Raw genomic sequence first — 18,331 nt, 5'->3', positions numbered from 1 at the left:
CCTAGTTCATGCATCAGGAAACAATTCTGTTAATGCTTCCCAATATTAATGTTCCCCAAATTCATCCACATATTCAACACAAAACTTATCAAAATCCCAGTAGGCTTCTTTTGAAACACTGTGGTTAAATATATGTAAGATTTACCATTTTAACCATTTTTAAGTGTACATTTCAGACACATTAAGTATATTCACACTGTTGTGCAAGCATCACCACTATTTATCATTTTACACAACTTAAACTCAGTACCTATTCAAACACTAACTCCCCAGTCACCCTGCTCCTGGCAACCACGATCCCACTTTCTGTCTCTATGAATTTAACTACTCTTAAATATCCCGTATTAAGTAGAATCATATTACATTTGTCCTTTTTTGACTGGCTTATTTCAGTCAGCATTAAAGTCTTCAGTGTTCATTCATGTTATAGCATGTATCAGAATTTCCTTCCTTTTTATTGTTGGAATATATCCTGACGGCTTCCCTGGTGGCTCAGTGGTAAAGAATCCACCAGCCAACGTAGGAGACGCAGGTTCGATCCCTGGATCAGGAAGATCCCCTGAAGAAGGAAATGGCAACCCACTTCAGTATTCTTGCCTGGGAAACACCATGAACAGAGAAGCCTGGTAGGCTAAAGTCTGTGGCATTGCAAAAAGCAGGACATGACTTAGTGACTAAGTAACAACAACATGAATATATCTTATTTTGTTTATCCATTCATCTATTAATGGACACTTGGTTTGTTTCCACCATTTGACTACTCCTAATAATGCTGCCAGGCTTCCCTGGTAGCTCAGCTGGTGAAGAAGCTGCCTGCAATGCAGGAGGCTCTCGTTCAATTTCTGGGTCGGGAAGATACCCTAGAGAAGGCATAGACTACCCACTCCAGTATTCCAGGGCTTCGCTGGTGGCTCAGTCGGTAAAGAATCCACCTGCAACGCGGGAGACCTGGGTTGGGAAGATCCCCTGGAGGAGGCACGGCAACACACTCCAGGATTCCTGCCTTGAGAATCCCCATAGACAGAGGAGCCTGGTGGGCTGCAGTCCATGGGGTCACAAAGAGTCAGACACGACTGAGAGACAAAGCACACAGCAATAATGCTGCCGTGAATATGAACATACAATATCTCTTTAAGCTCCTGCTTTCAATTCTTTGGGGGTATATGCTCTCTAGAAGTGAAATTTCTTTTCCTCCACATCCTCCTCCAAACTTGCTACTTTATATTTTTGTTTGTTTAATAATAGTTATTCTAATGGGTTTGAAGCAGTATTTCATTATGGTTTTGCTTTGAATTTCACTAATGATTAATGTATAGCATATTTTCATATGCTTAATGACTGTAGAATTTCTTTGGAGAAATGTCTGTTCAAGTCTTTTGCTCATTTTTAATCAGTTTTTTTCATGTTGTAAATGATTTGTTGTTCTTTTTATACTCTTGATATCAATCTCTCATTGGATGCATGATTTGCAAATATTTTCTCACTCTGTTGGTTGCCTTTTCACTCTGTTGGTAGTTTCCTTTGACACAGATATTTCTATGTCTATTATATTTCTATTTCTATTTCTATGTCTGATTGGATGAAGTCTAACATATATTTTTGTTGTTGCTGGCCTGTGCTTTTTTTAGTATCATATCCATGCTTTCTTCCTTTTAATAAAAATGGAAAGCTCTTTCTGACACTCATATGAAAATGCAAAGGATCCCAAATAACAAATGAGCTTATGATAAGACCTCAATAATCCAGACATTAGTACTGGCCTAGAAATATGTACATAGCTTGATGGAACAGAATACAAAGTCTAGAAACTGACTCTCATTTAAAAAGTCAATTAATATTTAACAATGAAACCAAAGCAACTTAATGTAGAAAGGGAATGCTTGCTAGAAATTTGTTAGAAAACTGGTGCTAGAAAACCAGAAATCCACATGGGATAATAAACAAACCTTCCTTAACTATACCTGAAGTTAAACAAAAATTAACTTCGGATGAACCATACAAATCTCAGTATAAAAGATAATTCATAAAGCTTTTAGAAGAACACAAAAATAATTTTTGTGACCTGGACCTAAGCAAAGGCTTCTTAGATAGGACACAAAGGCATTAATCATAAAATAAAAAGTTGCTAAACTGAACTTAGTAAAATTAGTAATTTCTGCTCTCTAATACCATTAAAAAATGAATAAGCAGGCCATAGATAAAGATTGTATGTTTGAAAAACATGTATTTGCAAAATAGAGTATATTAAAAACTCATATAAACTCAATACTAAACATACTACCCAATTTTTTTAATGAGCAAAAGAATTAGCTCACAAAGGAAGATATACAAACAGCCAGTGAGCATATAAAAATGTGCTCAACATTATTATACATCAGAGTAATGTAAACTAAAACCACAGTGCCATTCCCTCACACATTCATTGAAACGGCTGAAATCAAATAAAAACTAAACATGCCATTTATACGTTCTACAAGAGGTAACTTCTAGGGGAAAAAAATACAGTGGTTGCCTTTGAGAAGAGGGAATGAGTAGGAAAGGGCACAGCTCTTGAGAATGATAAAAATTGTTCTACATCTTAATAGAAATGGGGGTTACATAAGCTTATCATAAAAAATTTTGTTACATGCTTTTCTTAAAATTCACCAATTTATTCATTTAACATTTATGCATTTCACTGTTTGTCACTTTAACCACACACACACACATACACAAGCAACTACTGAACTTAATAGATTTATTTTTTGCAGTGGTTGGGGCTGGCAATTCCGAAACTACTTCCTATATATCCTAAGCTTGAGCAAATAGGAAAATATATTATCCTGAAACCCAAAATGGATAAGACAATTTATGAATACACTTTAATATTTCTATGAAATATTTATATTTTTATAGAAATGTTTCTATGAAACTGTTTCGTTTCATCATTAACTCAGAATTTACAACCTTTGGGAAGCTTAGTTATTGTTTCTCTAAGTATTTACAGAGTCTGGATTTAAAAACACTGAACAAAGCACATGTAACTAGACTTCTATACAGATACAGCCATTTTTCTTACTTGAATTTTAATGTTTGTTGTTTACATCAAAATTATTAAGATCATATTTTGCCAAAATATCCATTAAAAAAAATATATCAGATAGGGTGACACATACGAAACTTTAAATAGTTGCAATGTTTGCATTTTTCCTACTTATTATTGATTAAAGTGAAAGTCGCCCAGTCGTGTCCGACTCTTTGCGACCCCATGGACTATAGCCTGCTAGGCTCCTCTGTCCATGGAATTTTCTAGGCAAGAATACTGGGGTGGGTTGCCACTTTCTTCTCCAATCTTTGATTAAAAATATAAAGAAAAATATCTTTGTTAATCAGTGCTCAGGCTGATTTATTTATACATTCTAGCATTATTCATATATTAAATGCTGGCATTCTTATAGAGTTTTAATTCTGGTATTAAGCTGATTGAATTAAGTTTTTTTTATTTTTTTAAGTTAATACAAATAAGTAACCAGGTCTTCAAAAATTATATAAACTTTCAAAACTAAAGTAGACCTCACTAGGGTTTTTTTTAACATCAAAAAGCTTAAAAATCAATTGTTAAACAAAATGAAAATTTAGAAATATTTCTCAAAATATGGATATAATGATGTTAAACTCTCCAGAATATGACAGAAATACGTTTCTGAATTCTATTCAATTTTACTTACGCATTAGGTGATGTTGTTTGGTATTCATGTCAGAATTCCTTGAAAATCTGTTTCTATAAACTATTTCTTATTATGGTTATTCAAAAAGTAAATGTAAAAGTTTTTTAAGCAGTTAAAAAACCTAAGAAAAGGAAGTTTCAAGTCATAATTATACTTCTGTTTAAATTTTCAAATAATTTCTAGTGCTTCACTGGTTTGTATTTAGAACGCTACACTTACCTTCTCTTTTGATGCGATTCTTGTTAAAGAATTAGCACATTTCCTCAGGCTATGAGTTATAGGAAGTCTATATGCCTTTCAACAACTTGATATGCTACTTTACCTTTGCCTTCTATGTAAAATTAGATTTTCATATCAGATTTTTGATAGTATTTTTAAGCCTCTTTTATATTAAAAATAAAAATTAGGAAGATTTAATATCTGGCCAATGATTCCCTAACGCAACCTCCTAAAAAGTGTGTAAGCCATTACCTACCACAGGGAGGCGCTCGTTGCTCAGTGACTTGGAGTAAGAACAGAAGAGCTATAAGGACATGTAAAACAGAGACTGTGCCTTCTAGATGGCCATACTTGCAAGAGAGAGAATTCAAGTAATATTACAGCACTAACAGCAGTGAACTTCAAGAAGAGATACATCACACAGGACATAAAGGTGACATAAGGCGATACATTTTACTACACATAATTGAAAGAAATATTAGACCTCCAAGCTTTGCAAACAATCCTTCAGAATACAGCAATTTGTACTACACTGATCACTGACTCAGGGTTATAAAACAGAACAAAACATTAAAACCTATCCTTGAAACTGTTGGTAAAACTAAGGAATAGAAACAGAAGATTAACCAGAAATGTCTTTGTGCAGGAAATTTTTTTTACTAATTTGAAATTTATTAGAAGACAAATCATTTTAAAATTTCTATTTGTTTCTAATTTACAAGTGTCCAAATAATATATATTCACACCATCACTTGACATTCCTACAAAAATATGCAAATTTTATCATTAAGACTGATTACTATGTGATAAACTACATAAGAAATAATAAATTGGAAAGTGTATAATCAAAATAAATCATGCTAAATATTTTAGTCAGTCAGTTCAGTTGCTCAGTATTGTCTGACTCTGCTATCCCATGGACTGCAGCACACCAGGCTTCCCTCTCCATCACCAACTCCTAGAGTTTCTTCAAACTCATGTCAGTTGAGTCAGTGATGCCATCCAACCATCTCATCCTCTGTCGTCCCCTTCACCTCCCGCCTTCAATCTTTCCCAGCATCAGGGTCTTAAAGTACTGGAGTTTCAGCTTCACCATCAGTCCTTTCAATGAATACTCAGGACTGATTTCCAATAGGATGGACTGGTTGGATCTCCTTGCAGTCCAAGGGACTCTCAAGAGTCTTCTCCAACACCACAGTTCAAAAGCATCAATTCTCCGGCACTCAGCTTTCCTTATAGTCCAACTCTCACATCAATACACAACTACTGGAAAAACCATAGCCTTGACTAGACGGAACTTTGCTGGCAAGGTAATGTGTCTGCTTTTGAATACGCTATCTAGGTTGCTCATAACTTTTCTCCCAAGGAGTAAGCGTCTTCTAATTTCATGACTGTAGTCACCATCTGCAGTGATTTTGGAGCCCAGAAAGATAGTCTGACACTGTTTCCACTATTTCTCCATCTATTTGCCATGAAGTGATGGGGCCAGATGCCATGATGTTAGTTTTCTGAATGGGTTTTAAGCCAACTTTTTCACTTTCCTCTTTCACTTTCACCAAGAGGTTCTTTAGTTCCTCTTCACTTTCTGCCATAAGGGTGGTGTCATCTGCATATCTGAGATTATTGATATTTCTCCTGCTAATCTTGATTCCAGCACTTCATCCAGCCCAGCGTTTCTCATGATGTACTGTACATATAAGTTAAATAAGCAGGGTGGCAATATACAGCCTTGACATACTCCTTTTCCTATTTGGAACCAGTCTCTTGTTCCATGTCCAGTTCTAACTGTTGCTTCCTGTCCTGCATACAGATTTCTCAAGAGACAGGTCAGGTGGTCTGGTACTGCCATCTCTTTCAGAACTTTCCACAGTTTATTGTGATCCACACAGTCAAAGGCTTTGGCATAGTCAATAAAGCAGAAATAGATGGGAGATACCCCATGCCCAAGCTCAGGAGCGGTGGCTGCACTTGCTGGACCAGCAGTGAGAAGATACCCCATGTCCAAGGGCAAAGCAGAAGCCCCAGCAAGAAGGTAGGAGGGGCGAATTTGCATTTAAAATCAAACCCCATTCCCGCCAGAGACGCTCAGAGGGCTCAAACAAACCGTGTGCACACCAGGACCCAGGGACCCCACAGAGAGTGAGACAGAACTGTGTCTGAGCGTCTTCTGTGGAAGTATGGGTCGGTGGTGGTCTGCCGCAGGGACAGAGGCCCTGGGTGCAGCAGACTTGGAGAATCCCATGGACAGAGAAGCCTGGTAGGCTACAGTCCACGGGGTCGCAAAGAGTTGGACACAACTGAGCGAACAGTCTAGTCTAGTCTAGTCTAGTCTAAGCTCTCTTGGAGGAGGTCGCTGTTAACCCCACCATAGAGCTGCCAGAACTTACAAAGGACTGGGAAACAGACTCTCGGAGGGCACAACAGAAACCTGTGCACCAGGACCCAGAAGGAAGGAGCATGACTCCACAGGAGACTGCCCCGGACTTGCCTGTGGGTGTCCAGCTGTCTCTGGCAGAGGCGTGAGTCAGCTGGCGGCCTGCTGCAGGGCTGGGGGCACTGAGTGCAGCAGTACATGCAACGGATCTTTTGAGGGAGGTCACCTCTACCTTCATTGCCTCCACCACAGTTTGGCCCCAGGTAAATAGCAGGGAGGGAACACAGTTCCACCCATCAACAGAAAATTGGATTAACGATTTACTGAGCATGGCCCTGCCAATCAGAACAAGACCCAGTTTCCCCCTCAGTCAGTCTCTCCCACCAGGAAGCTTCCATAAGCCTCTCATCCTTATTGATCAGAGGGCAGACAGACTGAAAACCACAATCACAGAAAACGAACCCATCTAATCACATGGACCACAGCTTTGTCTAACTCAATGAAAACTATGAGCCAGGCCGTGCAGGGCCACCCAAGACAGACAGGTCATGGTGGGGAGTTCTGGCAAAATGTGGTCCACTGGAGAAGGGAATGGCAAACCACTTCAGTATTCTTGCCTTGAGAACCCCATGAACAGTATGAAATATTTTAGGCAATCTATCAAATGTAATCAATTATTCTTAAGAGAAATGAAACTATGTTTTATTTTTTTAAGTACTTTAAAACAATCTATTAGTATTTAAAGTGATCTTACATTCTGTGAACATAGAGTTAACACAGAGTTACAAATAAGATCTGCTCTCTTAGTCTAACAGAATCTCTGGGGAATTAAACACCCCTTACTATGACCCAGGCAATCTATAAACCTCCAGAAAGCTAAAACAGGAAATGTAATTATAAACTGAAAAATCTGAATTATCACAGAGACCAATATTTGAAATAATTGATAAATATGAATTTGTGTTTGTGTTCCTAGTAACTTAAGATATCAACAAATTGTTTTGAGGAAGGCACACAGAAGCTAGATGTTTAAAATGTCAAATAAATAAAAGTGCTAATAACAGTGTTAACAGACCAAATAAACATCCTAACTCTGTAACCAAAATGGTTCAATACCTATATAATTTGCCATATACTCAAATAAGGAAGAGAATATAGTAAACATTTAAAGGTATAGACTTAGCTATAAAAATAAAACAGCTGCACAGATCATTTCCTACCCTCAATGCTTCTAAGTAATGGCCACAATACAAGGTAAAACTAAAGATGTTATTTAAGAGGACTAATGGATTTTAAGGATCTTAGTTTTAGGAGACCTTTTTCCTCTCGCCTATCTCCCGTTAAGTAATAAAATATGTCCCACTGAGTTTACATAGTTAAGATAAAATCTGAAGCCTAAAATTTTGGTCTTATTCCTAATTTGATGGTTTGATAAAGATGTGTAGAGAACAAAAGCCAACCTACGTCTAAAATCTATCTTTTGAAAATAAAATGTGTTCAAGAAGAATAATCACTTTATTTCTACTTTTACATTAATATATCAACAAACATTTCAAATTTGTGATTCCTAGTCCTTTACCTAAAACACAAAAAAAACCACTGCTCTTTAGCAACATGAAAGTAATCCTCCTTTATTAAGTCTTTTAAACATTTTATCATATACTTATACTGAGTGAACAATTTGTTCTAGAAATAAATTAGAATAGTAAATGTTTTTAAATTAATTCAGCAAAGAATAATCGGTCACTACTCATATGGCAAAGTCACTCATTTGCCACACATTTACTGATAATTAAATGTCCCAAGAACTGAGGAAGCAAAACCAAGTAAGATATCACTAAGAGCTCAAAAGTACCTCCAACAAGGAACATTCACAGCAAAAAGATAAATATCCACAAAGACCTCATAATTTGAAGACAGTTTCAATTTGCCCTTTAGCATTTAACTGCACTAAATAACACAGAGGAATATATTTTCAATTGGAAACTTTCCAGTTAAATTTTAATTAAATTTAAACAGTAGATGGCAAAAAAGGAAGCACTATTTTTTCTAATCAATATAATAATGTAAACCATCTTTCATCCTTAAGACACTGATAACTTTCATATTTCCCGTGTTTAGAAGAAATAGTTGGTCAAATCATTTTAGGGACCATGTTTCAACAAATTCAAATTTTCTGTCTCCCTTATTGCAAGAATAATCATATACAAAAACAGGACAAGCACACTCTCTGAAAGGTAAAAAAATATGCATTAGTATTATTACTGTAACATATTTACCATCTAGAATCCTTATTTCAGAGCACACATCCATGTATTCTTTGAATTACTAAGTATTAATAATACCACTGCCCTACTATCTTATACAGAATAACTCACAAAGCTTATAATGGAGCACAGCATGATTGTGATCATATATAAGAGAGGAGAAAACCAAGACATAGAAAGTCTAAATTACTTGTCAAAGACCTGAGAAAACTAAAGAGGCAAAACAGAAAATAACATTTGGAACCTACTATTACAGGTAACTGACAAATTGAATACAGCTTTCTCATGATATTAAAAAAATTACACATGTAAATTAACATATACACATTTACAAATAACTAAAAAAGCCAGGAACATCATAAGAATTTTTATATAGCCTGAATTACATAGAGAAGTGTGGTTTCAAAATCAAAGCTGCTAAACAGCCGATTCCAGTGAGTCATGTACATTAGTTCAAAGGAATCTGAGAAAATACAGTATATTCAATATAATATTAGTAATTAAATTATGACCCAAGAAGTTGATTTTATAAGAGGACTTAATAAACATATATAATAAGTAATATGATCAAGCACTGAAATATATCTTCAGGGGAAAAAAAGGTTACTTTAAAATGTTTTAAAAGTAAAGTTAAAAAAATAGCATATGTACATAATATTTAAGATGCAACTTAATCATAAAAGTGTGGGTTTTGGGGGGAGGGGTTTGCAAACAACGATGGTACCATTACAAAATAAAAGAGATCTTAGGGGAAATGGTAGATATTGGCTTATAAGCCTACCTCTTGAAACACATGAAATTCTACATAAAATTCTTCTTTAATCCAAAAGCAATGTGCTTAAACTAAATGTGTATGTGTGTGTGTGTATATAAAATATAGATAAAATATATATGTATTTTTAAAGAACAATCACATTATAACTATAGAACATTTTATGGCAAGGCTTTATATCCAGCTTATTTTGTTCTCAGAGCATTATTAGTATATAACGTTTATAAAACATTTAATTCCCTCTTCATTACCTCTAAAATCTTTGCGAAAATCTGATATTATCTTCTTAACAGGGCAAAACTAAGGAAGAGATTTGTATATCCATCATTTCTAGAGTAACAAAAATATCTTTACCTTCCAGAAGACTTTCACAAAAACCCGACACTGGAATGTTATAATAATGCAAGTGAGGATGAAAATTTTATAATAGGAACTGATTAAATAAATGAGAGGAAAGGCTAATAATAGATTAAAAATGTTTATCAAGAATCAAAGAAAGGTGATACCTATTTTTTCTTTTTTAAGACAACTATAAAACAATGTCCTGGAGATACTCTTGTTATAAAGTGGTTTTTAAGATGAAAATTGTATTTACTTCTTAGGTTCTTTTTTTCAAATATGACCAAATAAATAAAATACAAACCTGACAAAAACATATAGAGTCTACAGCAAAAAGACCTGCATCAGCCTACTATCTTAAGAAAATAAATAGGAGGTAGATATTTACATAGATTTTAATAGTTATAAAAAGAATAACCAGCTCTCTTAACTATTGCTTCAAAATGCCCCACAATGCTGCTCTCAATTCTAGACTGAATTTTTGTTCATTATGTAAGAGTGTTTTTATGTTTTTTCTTTTATTTGTTGTTTTATGCATTCCAGTATGTTATGCTTATGTTTGGGATTTCTTTTTTTATATAAATCAGAATATCATGTTGTGATGAGGATTATTCATGGGTCTCTTCTGATATTAGAACTAATTTACCCTGAACTTAAATAAGCTTAATCTCCAGGAAAGCTTTCATGATATTTTACATAAACTATCTCAAAAAACAGTGGTCTAATATTACAGACTTTCCAAGTCTGCTGAAGCACTCTGTATTTCTTCACTGGAATTTATACTTTTTCTTTTTCTACCTCAACGATGGCATAAAGTCATGAAATTTAAAACCACATGCCTTTAAGAAATTAAAACAAGCAAATTATACTTCTAATGACAAATACATGACATCATTTTGGAAGCAAATATTTAAAATCTTATAAAGGTATTAATACACATTAACTAATAATTTTTGAATCATTTAATTTCTATGCCATGAGTTATGGGTTTATCAAAAGACAAAATTTTGAAGGAAATCAGAAAGTGTTCCCATAACATACTAAAAAATTCTTTGTGTCACTGTCCTTTGAAAGAGGATACCTCTTTTTAGATGAGGTCTCCTTTTTCTCACCCACCCACTGCTTCATCTCACTGAAAGCTTTGTGCAATTTCATCATCTCAGCAAGAGAGGTAAATGGCTCAAGTTAGCAGTCTCTGGACCCTCAGGAATACCCACTGTGCCATATCACCTGAGATTCCTGATTAGAATTATGTCTGATTAAAAAAAAAAAAGTAACAAAACAAAACAAAGAAACAAAGAAGAAAACAAAACAGAAAACAAAAAATGTCTACCTAAGCCATCTTTTCACCTTTCTTTATTTCATAAGAGAGAAGCATTTAACACATTTTTTTGAAAAATGATAAAGTACTAACAAAGCTCGTGTCAATAAAAAGTATTTCTTATCATTACTGCTAAAAAACTTATCAACTTTTATATGCTAACAAAACTCAGTAATTTTATTGCTCTATGAGATAAAACATAATAACCTTAGCACAAACAGTTTAGATCAAATTATTTTTGTGGCCTCTATCTATAGAACACAGTCAACTTCTCATGCCAAGGAAAAGTTAATTCTCTTTTGTTTAAAATCCAGATTATCACTCTTAACTATATCTAAATCCAGAGAATAACCATGTGTAGCACATTGGATGAAATTTGTTTGTGAAGTACTTTTTTCACTAAATAAGATTTTAAGAAAGGTCCTATACTGTGATTTTTTTCCCCCCATTATATCTGTGATGAGAAAATGATTAGGATGGAACCTTAATCCCCTAAAGATAAAGTCTCAGCAACCAGCTTACCTGACTAGATTTTCATTGTCTCCAGTTCCCTTGCAAGTTGCACATTCAGTTCGTAAATCTTCAGCCTTGGGCTTCTTTTGTAACACAGACTGCCTTTGTCTTCTCTCTCTAGGAACTCTTTCCTGTCATACAAGGAAGAAACAAAATATAAAATCCGGATATGAGGAAAACAGAAATAATTTTAAGCAAGGAAGTTTCTCAAAGTTTAGACTATGCAAAATATGCTTAACTTATTCCAACCTCATGTTTTTCTTCCTCAGGAATGAAGCTTCGTTTTCGTCCTCTGGTTCTCTAAAAAAGAAAGAAAGAAAGAAAAATCCACAAAAATATCCAATGTTTAATTAATGGTAAAAATAAATTTTCTCTGTTAAATGTTACTGCTTAGGTTAAGCAGTTGGAAAGTTAGCAGCATTTCTAATTAATGCAGTACTGCTCTACTGCACTTTGTTACAATTTATATCATAGAAAATAAAAACATGACAAATTAAGTACAGCCTACAGTAACAGTGCTTTACTTCTAAATAACAGATATCTGATAAGAAAAATAAGCTACAAAATTAGCTTGAAGATTTATGAACACCATAGATGTCATACTATGATGATTTATGAAGAACATTTAAACTTTCATAACTTATCATATATGATTGCTAGAGCTAAACCTGGACTCACAATACATCTATTGTATGCCTCTGTGTGTGTGTGTATGTTTGTGTGCTGCACAAACATGTCAGAGTAACAAGAATCAATTTTTAACGGTTACGAAACAAGTGGGAGGCAAAGGGCTCAGATGTCTCCCAACCCTGGTTAAAGTAAAATCAACTAAAACATGGTACAGGTGACTTGAGCTTATTTACTTAAAACTTTTGAAATTTATATCCTATATTTCAGAACACATTTGCCATGTGAAAGACAACATTTGTATGTTTTAAAGTACAATAGTATTTGCAGCCTGTATGTTAAAAATCTCGACCATGTAGCACATACTCTGGAGATCTACAATTCTCATGTAAAGATCACTGTTCTTAAGAGAGAATGAAGAGAAAGGAGGCACCACTTTCAAAAATTACTTTGTCTGACTGCTGAGATCAAGGAACATTATTCCCAAGTTACAGTAGGGACCAAACAATTCTAAATCACTGTCATTTCAATTTTCCACAGAACCAAGTCACTTGTTATTTAGAACCCACATCCTGTTTAATCTGCCCCTCGAGGAGAAGGGGGCAACAGAGGATGAGATGGTTGAATGGTATCATCGACTCAATGGGTACGAGTTTGAGCAAACTCAGGGACATAGTAAAGGACAGGGAAGCCTGGCCAGCTGCAGTCCATGGGATCACAAAGTCATCAGACACAACTGAGCAACTGAACAACAACAGATGACCAAGAGTTAACTAAGTCAGTCATTCAAAATAAGCAGATTTAAAGACAACATATTCATGTACATTTATACTCTCAATCAGTATATTTTGATTATATTATAGAAGAAATTAGGAAGAAAAAGTAAGACTGTACCCAGGGAAAGATTTCAAATGCAGTCCACACTGGACATGACTGAGTGACTGAGCACATATACATCTATTTTTAATTTCAAAGATTAGCACTAAGCCTTGCTTCTCAAAATATGAATCCTGGTTCATAAGCACTGGCATCCACTGGGAGTTAGAAATGAAGAATCTCATGCCCACAACAACATACTGAATTAGAACTTGTCTTTTCACAAGATCCTCAAGTAAGTCATATACACATTAAAGTTTGAAAACAGCCTTTAATACTGACAGCACTTACCCAAGTCCTAATTAAAACCTTATGGCTAGCTCTTTGTATAGTCATCTTTCCCCTCTATGACATTCCTTCTTTTACGCTTCAAATTCTGTCTCCCTACACAATTTCTCCCAAAACTGGTAAGGACCATGTCATATTCATCTTTTCAGACCCAATTAACCTTAATATAATGCATATTACATAGAAATTCAATAAATTTGTTTAAATAAAATAAATATAAAGTATCTGGATTGAAACTACAAATGAATACACCAGATAATACAAATGATAACACTGACAAAAAGGGTAAGTTATTGTTCCCTTCTCTAATAATCTATTTTCAATTTGCGAAAATTATGCATAGAACCATTTCAATAAGGTGATCAAAATTAATAACCACTGTCAAAGGAAAATATTCAAATTACTTATTTTAGTTCTATGAACATCTAAAGAATGTTCAAACGGTCTTCACACATTTCTGTATTTCTCTTCATTCAACCCATCTTTTGTTGAGTCATCTAGTTTTTGAATCATCTACTCACTGAATTAATTTTTAAAGTATATATGTCAATGGTCCAAGTTCATATTCTCAGTTCTTTTAAAAATATATAATTATTTACCACTTATGATTAATACTTTAAATTTTCAAACATCTGGCTCGATTCAATCAATTGGAAGCTTTACATACCCATGGAAGAGCTGATCTTTAGGTAGACTGGTAAGGAGTCCAGGGCCCTCAAGGAGGAAGGGGTCCAGAGCCCTCAAGAAGAAAGGGGTTTGGGGCTCTCAAGGAGGAGAAAAGGACAAAGGTTTTTTCCCTACATAGCTCTGTCTTAGTTAATATAACAATCTATCTTGCTGAAGGACATGTTTCTCCTTGACAAGAACATTCTGACTAATCTTGTTATCTTAAGACATATATTGTGGGAGTGGGTCTGGTAAGACCTTTCTATTGTTAGTTCTAATCTTGTTAATTTAAGATGTACGTTGTGGGAGCAGGTCTAGTAAAAGTATATAAGGCCTTGATAAGACTAGTGGGTTTCTGGCACTATCCTTCCCCCTTCTGATGTCTATGTCAAAAACTTTCTCTCACTTTTTATACTTTAATAAAACTCTGCTACACAAAAGCTATTGAGTGATCAAGGCTGGTCCCTGGTCCTGAAGCTAAATCTTCTTTGGAGATAACAAGTCCGACATCATTCACTGTAAGCTATCACCCATACTGCAATTACCATCATAAAGTATAATGTCACACTGATCCTATCTCATAACTATAGTTACATATCTCTACATTTATAAATTCTGTTTTGTATTTTATGAAAGTGGTATTTTTAAATGACTAAACATTTATAATTAAGTGATTTTTAACTTAAGTGCACATATTACAAGAAGGTAATCATTTATGTATTCCTGCAGTAATTTTAAATAACTAAATACAAGAAACCAACATAAACAATTTCTAGCCAGAAAAACAAGGTTGTTACTAGCAACATGAAATTATAGCATTTTAGAGTTCTGAGAAACCAGGTCATGGAAGAAACTTGATCAGCTGTGATCACACAGCTGATAACTGACTGAAGGTGAACTTCAAACCCAGGTCTCACAACTCTCAATTCAGTGATTTTTCTTGCATGATAAATCCAAGATTAATAATTTAATCCCACATAGAGATGAGTAAAACTATCAAAAGAAAGCAAATGTCTTATTCTCACTTGATAGTTAAATAAACTGTAACACTCTTATGTCTAAATGAAAAGTTCTTACATTTTGAAACAAGTAAATGAGACAAAGGAGACACATCTACCCAAAGGAGTGGAGACCTCAATACCTCAAGCTGACTCTATCTATATTCTACTCAATTTGGTACCCTATACATACAATGACTAACATGATCCATTACCAAAGTGATTTATAGCAATCTTCTTTAGCAAATATAACTAGCATTTCCAATGGAGAAGGAAATGGCACCCCACTCCAGTACTCTTGCCTGGAAAATCCCATGGATGGAGAAGCCTGGTAGGCTGCAGTCCATGGGGTCGCTAAGAGTCGGACACGGCTGAGCAACTTCACTTTAACTTTTCACTTTCATGCATTGGAGAAGGAACTGGCAACCCACTCCAGTATTCTTGCCTAGAGAATCCCAGGGATGGGGGAGCCTGGTGGGCTGCCGTCTTTGGGGTCACACAGAGTCGGACACGACTGAAGCGACTTAGCAGCAGGAGCAGCATATTTCCAAAAATTAAATATAAGAGGATTTAATCCAAACAGAATGTTTCACAATATCAAGTCTCTCAACCAAGAAAATACTGAGAGTAGCGGATTTTTGCCCCCTAGTTTTAATGAAGTGCCAGCAACTGTTGTTAATTCACACCAATCTATAAACAAAACAGACAAAATATGTTAAACATGGTATCTCTAGTGAATCAAAAACATAACGGGAGTTAAAAAGAAGGAGAAACGACAGGAAAAAAAAAAGTGTGCCTCATCCAACAAGTTTCAATAATCAAAGAGCTTGCCCCATCTTAGATGTACATAAGTATTCATAACCAGGTGGTCATTTCATGGAATACATTGAGCCTGACACTACTTTAGAAACAAGATACAGCAGAAGGGAGAACATAGTGCATGGAAGAAGGAAAAAACAATTATTTAATAAGTATGTGCTTTAGAACTTAACACAGATATATTATCTAGACATTCCAAATGATTGAAAGTTTATTTCCAAATTGAGGTTCCTTTTCAATTATTACACTCTTAAAAGTAAATGAAAGTTTGAAAATCATTCCAAATCTTAACACGTTCCTATTTTTTTCTTCTTTGTTATTTTTTAAGAACTTTATTTGCTCAGGGAACACTGTCAATCTGAGCTGCTTAGATTACCTAGCTCTACCTGTCTCTGACACATTTACTTGAAAATAGGAGGGGATAAAAACACCCACAAAGAGCGGCATAATATTAGAGACAATGTATCTAAGTTAGGAAAGAATAAAACATTTGTAACTATAGGCATCATTTTAAAAGCACATCCATCTGAAATAAATATTTCAATAACTTCACTCGTTGGACTAATAAACATGTAACATATTTTAATTCTGGGTTATTTTAATTTATAATTAAGTCAGATGTATGATTATTTCCCCAAGGTTAGAATGATTCATTTCACAAATGAACTAAATTTAAAACTAAAAGAGTGTATCTCAACATCTTTGATGGATTTCACAGTCATTTGTGCACTGACTTCTCTAAGTTTGACACACTTTTTGATGAAAATTCACCATTTACACAAATGACAATAAATAAGCCACACGTGATTAGACAAAACAAAGAATGCCTTCCGATGTAATTTATATATAAAAAGATAAAATGCTTATTAACAAAATTCAAGATTCAATGTTAATTAGGACAATTAAACCTTGAAAACCTCTGTCAGGCTAAAATAGCTTCACATTTATGCTGAGGAATAAATGTCAGGGCTGCCTTGAAGCTGTTCAAAATGCTTCAATGAAATATATATACAGCATATATATTTTTCCCTTAAACATAAGTATGTTTTCCAATTTAAAAAAAAACACTAAAAACAATCATATATTAAAACTCACAAAATATTCGAAAGAAAAACGTTATATACATAAACAATGTGTGAACAAAGCACCATCTGTTTCTGTTGGCTACAGGCATACAACAGATGGAATGGTGATCACCAAAAATGAGTGTTTTCACTTCTTGTCAACTGACTAGAGTTTATTTTTACCTAATTTTTATTAACTGGGTTTGGAAAATAGGTGAAAAATAAAAAGAATACCATGACCAGTTTCACTTAACACTGTAAATTAAAATAACCACAAGCCTAAAAAGGTAAAATAAAAGCTACATATTACATGACAAATGTTTCTGTAACGCCCTTCTCATAGGTAATAGCATATTCAAAATAAGGAAAATCCTGAAGCTCCGCCTCGTCCTTGTTCTCTTTATTTCACACACCTGGAAATAAATAAAAATGATGACTTTCCAAAAGGCAAAAAGCACAGCAGCAGCCTGTGGGTTCTGAGTAAGATTACTTGACGGAAGGACACCCTCAGTGGCTCTCTTCCAAGTGAGTCAAGGTGAACTAAGCATGGTTTAGTCCACCAAAAAATTCTTTGCCTAGGTTTCTTCTAAGGATCTGTGACAGACACACAGGTTATATAATCTGTTTAGTACTTAGTACTTCAGAGGTCCCCTTGAGTCTGATAATAAACTCAAAAATAACTCTGATATCTAAGATCCCCCTACATAATCCTTTCTTCCCAGAACTATATTAATTAATCAAAACCATTAGCATAAAGATTACAAATAAATTAAGACTTGGGCAATGAATGCCTAGTTGCCTTTAGTCATTTCAATAGGGCTGAATCCAATGCTTCTATTATTTCTGCTAAACTAGCATCTAAAAATTGTATGTATGAAAAACATATTCCAGATTTTAAAATTTTCTGTTAAATAGACTATATGACAACATAAAACATATGTGTATGTGTAAAACTATTTTAAAATCAAATGAAAGCAGACTCTCAGATATTTGATTATCTCTCAAATGAAGCTTACCACTTATAACAGACTACTGATTTATTGAGTAAAATGGAAAACAGATTAATAATGTGTTTCAGTCTATTTCTAGAATAATGATCTATAAAAGGTGAATTCTAAAAAAAATATAGCTTCAGTCAAAGCTGATAAAAAGTACTTTGACATTTTATTGCATTTATCTTTCCAAAAAAGGAGATACATAAAACAATATAAAAATGTATGAGACAGAAAAAAAGATCTGACAACTTCAAAGAGAGTAGAAGATGATACATTGTGAATAAGAGTAGGGAAAGATAGTCCCAACAAGTCCCTTTGGCACTTGTATAAAAGATGAAAAGTCACTAGATGACACAGAGTGTAAAGAAAACGAAAAGAAAATATGAAAGCTTTCAAGTTACATTAAAGTTATTAGAAAATATGCCAAAAAGTACAAACATCAATTTTAAAGTAACTTCAAAAGGAACATGGGTAAGCTAATTTATA

General features: G+C 34.3%; 1 protein-coding gene across 3 annotated transcripts in view; it reads right to left on the bottom strand.

Moving 5' to 3' along the window:
- Positions 1-18,331, bottom strand: part of PHF14 (PHD finger protein 14) — a 195,722-nt gene that overhangs the window by 91,813 nt on the left and 85,578 nt on the right. For all 3 annotated transcript variants that reach the window (XM_068972674.1, XM_068972675.1, XM_068972676.1), the window contains exons 15-16: positions 11,762-11,812; positions 11,522-11,643 (exon numbers count right to left, since the gene is read on the bottom strand). In XM_068972674.1, the coding sequence (XP_068828775.1) occupies positions 11,522-11,643; positions 11,762-11,812 (173 nt within the window). The remainder of the gene's footprint in view (positions 1-11,521; positions 11,644-11,761; positions 11,813-18,331) is intronic.

The sequence above is a fragment of the Capricornis sumatraensis genome, chromosome 5 (assembly GCF_032405125.1).
Source record: "Capricornis sumatraensis isolate serow.1 chromosome 5, serow.2, whole genome shotgun sequence".
Lineage (NCBI taxonomy): Eukaryota > Metazoa > Chordata > Mammalia > Artiodactyla > Bovidae > Capricornis > Capricornis sumatraensis.
The sequence above is the reverse complement of the archived record's forward strand: the minus strand, read 5'-3'. Positions and strand labels throughout refer to the sequence as shown.